General features: G+C 31.4%; 1 protein-coding gene across 1 annotated transcript; it reads left to right on the forward strand.

Annotated features, from left to right (window-relative positions):
• The first annotated feature begins 528 nt into the window (after nucleotides 1-528).
• On the forward strand, nucleotides 529-10,476 carry LOC143076812 (uncharacterized). The gene is made up of 6 exons (XM_076252687.1): nucleotides 529-605; nucleotides 2,418-2,481; nucleotides 4,423-4,454; nucleotides 5,061-5,147; nucleotides 8,441-8,549; nucleotides 10,196-10,476. The coding sequence occupies exons 1-6, from the start codon at nucleotides 582-584 to the stop codon at nucleotides 10,321-10,323; spliced, it is 444 nt and encodes a 147-aa protein (XP_076108802.1). The 5' UTR covers nucleotides 529-581; the 3' UTR covers nucleotides 10,324-10,476.
• The last annotated feature ends 3,211 nt before the right edge of the window (nucleotides 10,477-13,687 follow it).

Raw genomic sequence — 13,687 nt, forward strand, 5'->3', positions numbered from 1 at the left:
AGCGATTGTAATCATGTTATCACCTTGCGGGTGTATTCTTTTTTTAAATCATTAATAAGTAATCTGCGCATGAAGAATACCTTCGTTGAACATGATGAAGAAAGACTTCTTGATATTCGGCCGAGAAGTTGGGGATGTAGGTTTTTAGGGAAGGAAATACCCATTTATACCTGTTTCTAGTCCGGCTTTGTTTTTTGCCATACATAAAATAACGTTACCTTTGTACACAAATATTCCTGCATTTTCTAGGGCTGAAAATTCTTTATTATCTTGTCGTTAATTTAATCTTTACAAACACCCTCTTGCCTTTGGAATGCATATTCCCCTTATACATTATAGTTTTAATTTAAAAAAAATGTGTTTGCGTGAGAGAGAAAAATTCCGACTGAGAAAAGTACCAATCGCGTTTCGGTCTTTCCCCCTTTGTTTTTAATATTACTGTGAATCTGATTTACTAATGAAATATGTATATACCTATTCTAAAAATAATACCGGGGAATTCCTGATTCTTGATTTGATACAATTTGATACGATTTGAATCATGATTAATTTTGTTTCTCAGAAAAATTTCATGTAAACAAATGGCGAAATTTCGATTACAAAGGGTAAGTTAACGTTATCACATAATGATTGTAAACAACATCACTTTTTCATTCTACTAAAAAAACAAAAACACTATACTACCAACTTACAATTTCTTTCATCATGTAGTACCGTATATATCAATTGTGTATGAAAGACGGTCAACATTTTAAAGATATTTATTAAATAATAATACATTTAAACGGGTGGGGAAAGAGGGGCGAAAGAAACCAAATCGATAATAAACTGACAATCCACTGATAAAATTTAAAAAAAAACACACATTATGTAGGGTTTGTTGTTTTTGATTACTTTTTGGATATTTTGCCTTTTTATTTCAAACACCTTTGTTTTTGCAGTGGCAGAAACTTTAAAAAATAAAAACACGTTTGTATATAGAATAAGATAAAAACGGTTGATAAAATGAAAAACCATGATATTTGAGAGATATATGATAACTAATCTGTATAATATTAGCCTGTACAATTTAAAAGATATTTCTGTCATTAATCTATTTCTATTTATAAATGTGTAAGCGTGTACATGTGTAACAAAGACACAATGAGGAAGTACATGTATTTCAGACTATCATATTAAATTAAGTGGGTCGACGAACAAGAACACACCACTTATTAAACGTGATTGTTAAATTACGTATTTGTTAACTGTTAGTAGTAAGCAGTAATTACACAGGAAACAAACGGATTTAAGATGATGTAGTTACTAGACTTAAGAACACTTAAACACAACTGAAATAAAAAAGTGCTTCCATCTAGTATGACTTTTTGCAACGTCAAAAACTTTCCAGACTTATCTTATATTTTTTTCTATTTTTGTACACTTTTAAAAAGTAAATATAATATACACTTTTAATTAAATGCACAACCTCATCAATTAAAAAATGGGTGTTTGAGAAAAAATGATTTCGGGTTACAAAATAAAACCGATGGACACACATCAACTATAAGAGAAAAATAACGAACAACAGAACGCTAGCTGAAGTGGCAAGAATTTTAAGGGATACAATAAAGTTTATCCGAATGCGATATAGTTTCCTTTTTCATGAATACTCTCAATTATATCTACAACTTGGAATATTGTGTATCAATTCTAACAATTATATCGATTGCTTTCTGACCTTCATCCTTGTATGATTTCAATATCATTTGGGAATACTAAATTTTTCTTGAATGTATACAAATGGAGGTAATTCGATTATAAAATGTAAGTAATTATACAATGAACAAAACCCCCTTTTATATATATTGACAAATATGTCCAGTAAAAAAAACTCCTTGTAGGAAATTTTGCTCTTAAAAGACAGGAATATAAGATAGTATATCACATTTTGAATTTACAGATCGTTTCAACTATATTGAAAACAACAAACGATTTAATAAAACAATAATTGTAAAACAAACGTATACACAAATTCTTATAGCACTGAGATCATTAGAATACGCATTCAAAGATGTCATTTTACACTCAAAAACAATATGTTATTTTCGATTGTTTGTTTATCCTTGCATACAAAGGCAACAGTAGTATACGGCAGTTTAATAGTCATAAATTGATTAGTCGAAACCCAATCCCGATCACAAACCATAACCGAGGGGAAAATATCAACAAAAACAGAAAACACTGAACTGCAACAAAAAAACAAACGCTAACATACATATAAATGGACTATTTGATGACAACCATTTATATTTATTTTTTTGGAATGGTGAGCGATGTAGAATCGTTTTCCTGTCCAACCGTGCACGCTCTTCTTGCTGTAACTCTACTTCAATAATTGTATACTTTGTTAATATGATGTGCAATATGTCTTCAAGGAATTTATAGAAATTTCTAAAGATCCTCCTCAAGGTTGTTCAGCCGGCCCCTTAGAGGATAACAGTAAGTTAGAGTCTTTATTTTCATTATTATAGACAACATACTTTTGAGAGGGTTTCTAGATTAACTTAGTCTGATCCTAGTATCATATAATAGTATCAAAGGTACTGGTACCAGAATTATAATTTAGTACGCCAGATGCACGACCTGTTTTTCACAGATGATAACGGTTATTTATCAAAAGTAGCAACTACAAAACCGTCCACTTTTTTTAATGTGACCTACAGAATTTAATTTATTACATAATCAACACATAGTGTAACAGAATTTGCCTACCCGTCCATATCATCATCCCTGGTTTCTGGTGCTGTTCGTGTTGCTCAGTCTTTAGTTTTTAATGTTGAGTTTTGTTTGTTTTTGTTTGTTTTTGTTTGTTTTTGTTTGTTTTTGTTTGTTTTTGTTCTTTTTCAGCCATGGGGTTATCAGATGCTTTTCGACTAATGAATTTGAATGTCCCTCTGGTATCTTTCAACTCTCTTCTATAAATTGTTCATTTGAATCTATTCTTGATTGTTCATACGCAGCAAAACGGTCTCTAAAACATCAACTTCTCGACACATATATAAAAAAAAAGACACCTAATGGGCAATTTAACGGCTCAAACAATAAAATCTCTGATTGACACATTCATTTCCAAACTGTTTCGAGTCACAAAAGTTCTAATATGACTGGGACTATTATAATATTACTTCAGAAAGGTATTAGGACTTCAAACACAATGTGTGGCTTGTTTTCCCGAATTTTTGCTTATTATTTCGAACTTATATGGCGGTGTTTAAAATACCGCTAAAATGACAACAATACGTGACGTAAATACAGTACAAATAAACATATAAGCTCCAAGGACAGAGAAATACATAGACAAATAATATGAACGTACATTACATATGTGAACCACAAATTAACAATGGTAAAGTGATCAATTATTCTGATATCCGCTGGACTATGGACACTTCCCATGAATTTACGACAGAACAACATAACACTACAAAATAATTGATTATTCGTACGTGCATAACACGACCGCGTACAAAATACGTTCATTGATTGGAACAGACATGGTTGCGATAATGATAAAATGAATATTTGCTGAATCTGGAGCTACTAGGATAAGTTATGATAAATTTAATCAGACAAATGGTGATTAGATGTAATAGCATGATATTTGATATAACTAATATGTGTAGATTTTACTCTGAACAACTTAATGCCTCTGATGGTGGACTATTAGTCCCCGAGGGTATTACCAGCCCAGTAGCCAGTACTTCGGTACTGGCATGAAAATACGGATTTTTTGTGTTATTAAAATTTGCTGTTACAAAATATTAGAAATTATTATAAATTAAGGAATGTATCTCCCTCATGCAAAGCTCTGATTTCTTTCAAGGATTTGGCTATACTTTTTGGACCTTTTGGATTATAGCTCTTCATCTTTTATATAAGCTTTGGATTTCAAATATTTTGGCCACGAGCATCGCTGAAGAGACATGTATTGTCGAAATGCGCATCTGGTGCAAGAAAATTGGTACCGTTAATTTTATTAATAGAGTTCTAGACATTTTTGTAGTATCTGAATTGTCTCTGATTCTGAGTATCCAATAAATCTTTATTTATTACACAAATTCTTCTGCCGTTTCAGATTCTAATGCATTCTGGGTAATATTTTGAAAAGCGTACACCAAAACGTCCTGAAAATTTCGTAAACAATGGAATGTTAACCAATGACGTGACTTTATTTTTATTTGGGTTACGAACAATGAAATAACCCATGATTCTTTAGATTCTGAAACGGCCAATTATATGATCACCTTTCTTAAAGAATCTGTATTGAATTGAAATTAACCACAGTTTTTCAACTTATTTAATGAATAGTCATATAAATATCACAAAAAGAGACCCTCAGCCCAACGATAAAAGTATTAATTCTGCATTTCTTCTTTTCAGTATTTGAATGGGAAGCCATGATCGCAGGGCCAGTGAGTATAGAATTTGTCTAAAATAAGTTTAAATAAAATAAATCGTTATAGTACTTGTTTATACATTTATAAATGTCATATTGGATAACTTCTATGCATTTATTGTCTTATGGAAATAAAATACATAAGAGAAATACCAAGATGATAATTTCACTTTAAAAAAAACATGCATTGTGTAGATGCAACATCAGTATTGCTTGATTATCGATGGAGAAGTCTGTACGATATTAGTTAAGAAATGGCTGTAATATTTCTTTCAGTCTATGAAGAAATAACATCACAAATGTGGTGCCCAATAAATAACCTGCATTTTAAAACGTTATTTTGAATAGACAGTCATTCCTTATGACTTTTAAATTCTAAATTTCATTTTAGACTGGAGTCAATCATGAAAAAACGTTGATGGCATCACCCTCACATGACAAAATTTTATCTATGAGCTGATAGACAAAACACTGTCAGCAAATCAGAAGACGTGTTACATCTAAAATTAAATAATTCAAGAATGGAAACCTTTCTAATTAAAGTTTAAAATATCAAGTTTGCAAACACTTAACTGTGGAATTTATTACTATGTTGATTACAGTTAATGTATCTTATTTGTAGTATGATGATATAAACAGTCCTTACGCGGGAGGAGTTTTCTTCTTACAAATGACGTTTCCCTCTGACTACCCTTGGAAACCCCCAACGGTGAGTTTGTTTTATTTAATAATTGAAGGTTCTTTTAAAAACTTCATTGGGGTGTAAAAGCGTTGAACGAAGTACATTTTTCTTTCTAAAAATATGCATACGGTCAACGCTTTTACAACCCTATGAAGGTAGAAGAAGAAGCATTCAATACTTATTCAAAGTTATTGTGAAACTGCCTATTCTAGAGGTGGCGTGAATCAGATGTGGATACTTAAAAATTCCAAAGATCTTTTAGAGTACATACAATCTAACTATCTTTCATCTTGTAACAGTACTCAAACATTTGACTTTTCTACTCTTTACACAAGTATTCCACATTCCAAACTAAAAGACAAATTGAAAGAGTTGGTATTACTTTGCTTCATAAAAAAGAATGGCCAACGTAGATAGATGTATCTTGTCTTAGGGAGGGATAAATCATACTTTCTAAAGAATCACTCTGATTCAAACAAAAAATTCTCTGAAACCGATATTATCAAGATGCTTGATTTCTTGATTGACAACATATTTGTAACGTTCGGAGGACGTGTTTTTCAACAGACTGTCGGCATCCCAATGGGAACAAACTGTGCCCCTCTACTTGCCGACTTGTTTCTTTAATATTATGAGGCTGAATTCATGCAGGAACTTCTTAGGAAGAAAGATAAGAAGTTAGCAATATCCTTTAACTCTACTTTCCGCTATATAGATGACGTTCTTTCACTAAACAATTCAAAATTTGGTGACTATGTGGAACGCATCTATCCCATCTAATTGGAGATAAAGGATACTACAGATACAGTTAAGTCGGCTTCATATCTTGACTTACATCTAGAAATTGACAATGAAGGTCGGTTGAAAACAAAACTTTACGACAAAAGAGATGATTTCAGCTTTCCAATTGTGAACTTTCCATTTCTAAGTACCAACATTCCAGCAGCACCTGTATACCGGGTATATATCTCCCAATTGATACGATATTCCCGTGCTTGCATTTCCTATCATTATTTTCTTGATAGAGGGTTACTGCTCACAAGGAAGCTATTAAACCAAGAGTTCCAAATGGTGAAGTTGAAATCATCCCTTCGTAAATTTTACGGACGCCATCACGAGTTGGTTGACCGTTATGGAATAACCGTTTCACAAATGATATCGGATATGTTCCTTACGTTGTAACTACAATCCCCTTCCCTTTCATGAATGTGACCTACCGAATTAGACTATTTACCGGATTTGTAATCACATAAGCAACACGACGGGTGCCACATGTGGAGCAGGATCTGCTTACCCTTCCGTAGCACCTGAGATCACCCCTAGTTTTTGGTGGGGTTCGTGTTCTTTATTCTTTAGTTTTCTATGTTGTGTCATGTGTACTATTGTTTTTCTGTTTGTCTTTTTCATTTTTGGCCATGGCGTTGTCAGTTTGTTTTGGATTTATGAGTTTGACTGTCCCTTTGGTATCTTTCGTCCTTCTTTTATAATTACATGTTTTAGCTAGGATAATGAGAAAAAAACGATTTTTATCAAGTTTCTATTTAATTTCCCTGTGCACGTTATTGTGGGACCTCGTGTCATCATAAATGATAAATTTTATTGAGTAATGCAGTTGATTAAGAATTAACACGAGAGTGCAGTGTAGCCAATCAAAATAACGTTTTATAATGAAACATACATCTGATGTTATTATTCAACCATAATAGGTATGAATTCTTATAGACCCAATTTATTCTGTGTCAGAAACTTTAGCTTTGTCAAAAATTTAATAACAATCCAAATTCCGAGCTGTATCAAGCTTGAATGTTATGTCCATACTTGCCTCAACTGTTCAGAGTTCAACCTCTGCTGTCGTAATCAGCTGTGCGCTGTGGAGCATTTTATTGATATAAGATATGAACAACATTGGTAATTTAGTATTAAATGATTGTATTGTATTTTCGTTCAATTCTTTTTAACAGTAATTAGGTAATTAAGTTTTCTAGTTTTAATTGATAAACATTTTTCATTTTTGGGCCTTTGATATATGACTAGTATGTGGTATGTGCTTTGCTCATTTTTGAAGACCGTATGGTGACCTATCATTGTTAATTTTTGTGTCATTTTGTCTATTGTGAAGAGTTTTCTCATGAAAATCATTCGTAATCTTTTTTTTAATATTGTAAATAAACGAGTAAGAACAACACCCGATTGGTGAGACATAATTTTCGTGTTTTGGATTTCATTTATATGCAAAAGTTATACCGTCAATGCAAAATGGGAAACATAATTGAATTTGCAAGAGATGAATTATTTCACAAACCGATTAAATAAAGAAGAGAAATGATTTTAAAACAACTGGAGTAACAGTTATTCCATACGGTCGGATATAATCTTTGCATTTTGATGAAGGATTCCCCAACTGTACAGTAATAATGATATACGAAAAGAATCACGAAAGCTTCATGACTGAAAGCGGTCTCACTTCGTTGGAATTTATCCGATTTTTTGTTTTGCTTATCTCATTAATTTGTATCTTTTTTTATAAAAATAAAAAATCATAACAGATACCAATCTAATAACTAGAAGGCTAGACTACGTAATACATGATTTTCAAATGTGATAAGATTATTTCCTGAAATGATTTTCGCAATGAAAAAAAAAATGATATCTAAAGGCCAAAACGTTCACTTTCTCGATAAAAATACAAGTCCTTTTTTTATTGTAAAGAGTAAAGGTTTGCGTTTTTTTTCAGCAAAGAAAGTCGAGATCTGAATAATTAAACCATTGAATGATGCATGAAACGGGAATACAGAGAAAAAAAGCTGAATACAGTCGTCTTTGATATCTTAATTCATTAAACATAAACTGTCATAATTGAGAGGTTACACATGAATGTTGCAGTCATACAAATATGATTCTAATATACGAACCTTAGTTCACTTTGTTAATACCGTATAGCGGGTTATTTTCGCGGGTGTAAAATTTCGCGATTTTCATTGAACAAGGTATACGAAATATTTTGGCGGTTATTATTTTGGCGAATTAAAAACTTTTATTAATACCTTTGTATGTACACCTTTAATTTTGCGGAATTTATTTTGGCGATTTAGTTCTGTCCGCGAAAATAAGCGAAAATTTGCACCCCGCGAAAATAACTCGCTATACGGTATCCCCGTTATTTTCATTTTTATCCTTGATAAGGATCTTAATGCTTATCCATGTTTAAATGAGCAGAGAACATGAAATAAAGCAATAATATGTATATCATCATTTATACCTTTTGTTCCAGAATATTAAGGGATGAATTATGTTTCCTGATATATATTTTATGATTATAGGTTAAATTTCTCACAGATATTTACCATCCAGTTGTTGAACAGAGCACAGGGAAATTGTTTTTAAATAGACTTAGTTCACCGTGGTCACCAGATTTTACTATATCAAAATGTAAGATGGTAAATCTAATTTAACATTCTGGTTATTTTGGGGGGGACTTTACCATGTGATCAAAACATTACTATTTTCTGATAGATATATTCGTATATATCTGTGATTTTTGTTTGTTATAGACGATCTTCATTGAAACACAATATCACACAAAGGTATAGAATAACATATTACAAAACAGACAGTCTAATTGTAAATATGATAGATAAAAAATATGTGGTATGAGTGCCAAGGAGACAACTCTCCATCAAGTCACAATGTGTATATAGGTATATTATAGGTCACGGCTTACATCGAACAGCAAGCTATAAAGGGCCACAAAATTGACAGAATGTGTTATTTTCTATACATAGTTTGTAATGTTAGAAATCAAAGATCGCTACCACTGCAGCGCATTATGTAATATAGGGACCAATAGGATAATATAAATATTTTCTCTCTAATAAATCTTGATATGAAATCTAAGCGTTTAGACCACGGGATATACTTAACATAAAGCCTTTTCGAAAGTATTTACAAACGCCTTTTATTGTTTCCCTTTATGATTGAATTGACCTTGAGCTCGAGTGACCAAATATTGGTAATTTCAAAAGTGTGCGTTTGAATGCCGATCTAAAAACCATGGTACGACATAGTGTAATTTCGGGCATTTAAGCCTTTACATGAGTTGATGTTATGCTTGAAGCATCAACAGGCAGTAGTCTTATTTGGTTTTATTTTTATTATTTTGTTGCTGATATAAAAAAAAAAGAATGATGAATAAAAAAATTGTAAACAAATTTTAATATTTGTACATACTACCAAAGTGAGCCTGCTTCCATTGGTCTATACAAAAACATATGCCAATAAAAGCAACTTTTTAGCTTCAAATGTCTCTAAAGGATTTATTTCGATCATTCATTAAAGTCATAAGAAACCTCAAATCAAAAAAAAAATATGCATATGTTTTTCATAACTAAATAGATAATTTTCATTATACAACTTATGTACAAATACTTTTTTCTGAGGAAAATTTAAAAGAAGTTTACTTATTTTTAATTGATTCCTTCCAGGAAGCAACTCGCCGACATATTTTCCGTATGCATTGTGACCTGAGCGTAACCCTCCTTGTAAAAATCCGGTGATCGCAATACGCATGGATCTGTCATTACAATAAACAATTACCTGATTGTACATGTGAAACACGTACTCAATACATATGCTTTTTGTTATTTGTTTACTATAAGACAAAGAGAAAAAAAATTGACGATTAAACGATATATTCGCGTACAAAATGATGAAATTCGTGAAACAGAGGACGAAGTTTATGATATATACATGCACTGGTTCAAGAATTGGATAAACATTATTTTTCACCACTCACTCGTTTCATATGACTTTAACTTTTTCTGTTGAAACCTTTACGATTTTTCCTCAACACCGTGTTGTTTTTATAAAGGGGCGTTACAGAACCACTAACACTGTATCGATGCTCTTCAACTTCGTACTTTATTTGGCCTTTTTATCATTTGAATTTGGGCGTCACTGGTGAGTCTTTTGTAGAAGAAACGCGTGTCGGTGTAAATACAAAATTTAATCCTGGTGTCTAGGATGAGATTATTTATACACATTTTGTATGGTGTTGTATGATTTATTTTATTTTCCAGTATTACTATGTATAAAAACATTATTGGATTCTCCAGATCCTAATGGTGGACAGTTGAGTTTATTGGAAGCATTCATGTACAATAAAACGGCGGCTAAATGGACACGAAAACATGCCGATGTTAAATGAATATTATAATATTTTATATCAATTGTGTTCCTTTAAATTTGTAATGCGCGTCTCAGATTATGTTTGTACATCTATTAAGTGTATTTGATATGTTTATTGTGCTGAGAAAGCTGTCATATCAATATATGATTATAAATTTTATGTTTAACAAAAGTTGTTCTTATTTTTATTGTTGTATGTTGATGGGCTTGAATTGTGACTTATACATGTAGTTGCTAACTTTACCTATTTTGCTCTGTGTGACTTTCATACCCCTATGTTAGAGAATAAATTTTAAACTTCTAAGTTATTTGGTATCATGTAGTATTTTTCTCATAGGAAACCAAATAAAATCTCTTACATCTAAATCAGGTAACTTTTATTTTCTCTTTCCTCCCTTTCAAAGCGCAGGATTTGTTTAAAAGTAATCTATATGATGTCCTGACGATAAATATTTCAACGTTTGGCATGTTTGGTGACTATGTTGAGTATCTATCCCGTCAAATCTTAAATACAGTTGATACACTTAACTTTCATCTAACAATGACAGCTACGTGATTAAAACTTTTTCGTTGATAAAATACTCTTCAATTTCATAAGGATGGTTTACCCTTTGTCCATCTTTTGTTCATTTCAATTAATAATTTAAAGTGCGTCTTTTTATGTTGTACTGTTACACTATTGTTTCAGAAAATGGTGAAGGTTTGTACCTATTTAAACGTTTAAGCCCGCTGCAGTTTTTTGCACCTATTCCTAGTCAGGAATCTGATGTTCAGAAGTTGTCGTTTGTTTTTCCTTTTTTATATAGATTAGATCGTTGGTTTTCCCGTTAGCATGGTTTTACACTAGTCAATTTTGGGATCCTTTATAGTTTGCTGTTCGATGTGAACCAAGTCCCCGTGTTGAAGACCGTAGTTTTACCTATAATGGTTTACTTTTATACATTGGGACTTGGTTGGAGAGTTGTCTCATTGGCACTCAAACCACATTTTCTAAAAAAAAATGAGATATTAATATGAGGAAGGCGCTACCTTAAATGCCAGCTTTATACCAAGACTATAAAAAAGGAAGATATGGTATGATTGCCAATGAGACAACTCTCCACAAGAAACCAAAATGACACAGAAATTAACAACATAAACCTTGCAGCTGAGTAACTATTGACAAAAACATGCTAGATTTAAGAAAAATGAGTGTAAATATTTTACCTATATCTACTGTCGCCATATTGGGATAATCGTAATTTCAGTTACGATTATCTCTTTAATACCAGTGATAATACAGATCTGACGTCAGTCGACTTTGAATAAAGAATACTGTAGAAACGTTTGATAATCAAGATAAAGACTTGAGCAAGGAAGTTTAAATATAGTAATAGTATATCGCACAAAATGTCGATGCTAAGACTGAACAAGGTAAGGAATCAGTGTCAATTAGATAGAAACCAAACGACACAAATAATAAATAAACTAATATAGGATAATATACAGCCTTGAACTATAACCAAGTGTATATACAATATGGCAAACTACCTCTTCAAGAGAATAAGATTGTGTGAATATTTTGACATGCAAACTATGAAGCTAAAATGCTTCAAAAATGAAAAATTAAATACATGACAAATACAACCACTACAGGTGTTTACCAAAAATAGATATAAGATTATTTATGTACTTTACAACAAAACGATCCATCTTTCGTATACTTTTTGAAGTTGACAACTCCCTTCTAAGAAAACGATATAATGTGAATACACTCAAGAAGTCTTTCAACATGCTAGAGTACAGTACATATTAGCGTGCTAGGGTATTAAATAAAAGCCTAGGGATATAGCTTTCTAAAAAGTAACAATTTCTCAGCATTGTCTATTATTCTAGCTATTGAAAGATATACCCCTTACCGATGCAAAATCGACAAAATTCTAAAACAGATGTATTCGCTGTTCCCAAATACATGAAATATAAAAACTCATGATGAAGATTTTTCAATTTGTTGCCTCATGGGATGTTTTTACCTAATTATTATATTACTCATTATTTTGATTGTTATCATTTTATAATTTAATTTTGGATGTAGCGCGTCTTCTGATTGGCTGACGTTATTTTGTTATGAGCCCATAGTCATAATTTAGTCATGTGACCGTGACGTCATCAACTTTTTATTCAGTGTGCACCAAATTTTTTATGTTATTTCTTCATAGACAGAAAAAATATTACATGGAATTTCGTTCCTTAAATGGAACAATTTTAAAGCTTTCTAATGAACACCTAAATATCATGAATATCAAAAAAATGAACTCCTGTAATCATTTCACTAATAATCATCTGGTATAAATCATCCAAAAGATAAAAACAGACTCTGGCTCGCCTAATTCCATTACTGTTGCTTCAGTTTTGAAAACATGGAAATTTCGGATTTATAGATTTTCCAGAACTTATGAATTTTATCATTATTTTTTTTCCTTTTGACATTGTATTTCTTCGGTGAATTTTGTATAAGGCGTCTTAAAAGCCTAGTATAACAAGCTTTATATAAAAAAAATCTCATCGAAACGGAAAACAATACCATACCAATTCAAATTTGAACATAAATGTATAAGTGAGAAAAGCTTGAAATAAAAAGTATTAATTTTGTTGAAGTTTCTTTTCATTTATAAATGTAATAAGTATATTCAAGGCATCCCAGATATTTGAAAGCTATTTATGAAACGGCAGAATTTTTATAAATGTGGAGAAAAAAACAGACGATTTCAGATTATCCCCTTTGACCTTTTCTCTTCTCTAAGGTACATTTGTTAAAAAAAAATTTGATGGTCTTAATGAATCAGTACTGTACTTGAGTTTAATATTACAAAAATCTTAGATTATTCTGTAGCGTAAATCACAACAATATTTGAAATATTACATTTTATCAAAAGTTTGTTGATTTATGCACAAATGTTTAGAATAGGGGTTTCGAGTCCATTAATCTGCTTTTTTATCAGTAGAATTATTTAAGGTTTTGAAAGCAAATAAATAAGGTTTTCATAGAGGTCCTCATATTTTATGTTAGTATAAGTATTAACTTCCGAAAAAGATGTAGTGAAAATGTAGAGAAACACTATAAAACGTTATAAAGATGTAGTCCAGTCAAACTAAGTTTTAACCTTAAAGTAATTGCAACAGAAAATGTTTTAGTTCTAATCTATAGCATTATGTCCTTTATATACACAGAAAAAAGTCCCATAAAATCTAACTTGAGGAAAACTCAAAATCAGCATTTTTAATTTCCTATGGAAATTAACATTGGAAGGGGAGATAACTCTTGCAAAAATGAGTGTTCTTTGGTCAGTTTTTTGTTGTTTTTCTTGAAATTTATGTAAAGTATGATACTTTGATTGGGTTAT

Source organism: Mytilus galloprovincialis, chromosome 5 (genome assembly GCF_965363235.1).
Source record: "Mytilus galloprovincialis chromosome 5, xbMytGall1.hap1.1, whole genome shotgun sequence".
Taxonomy (NCBI): Eukaryota; Metazoa; Mollusca; class Bivalvia; order Mytilida; family Mytilidae; genus Mytilus; species Mytilus galloprovincialis.

Excerpts from the sequence above, each read along its gene's own strand:
- LOC143076812 (XM_076252687.1), top strand. The coding sequence starts at position 582 with ATGGCGAAATTTCGATTACAAAGG. Across the intron at positions 2,482-4,422 it reads CGGCCCCTTAGAGGATAACA|TATTTGAATGGGAAGCCATG; the intron begins GTAAGTTAGAGT and ends TCTTCTTTTCAG. Across the intron at positions 4,455-5,060 it reads AAGCCATGATCGCAGGGCCA|TATGATGATATAAACAGTCC; the intron begins GTGAGTATAGAA and ends TCTTATTTGTAG.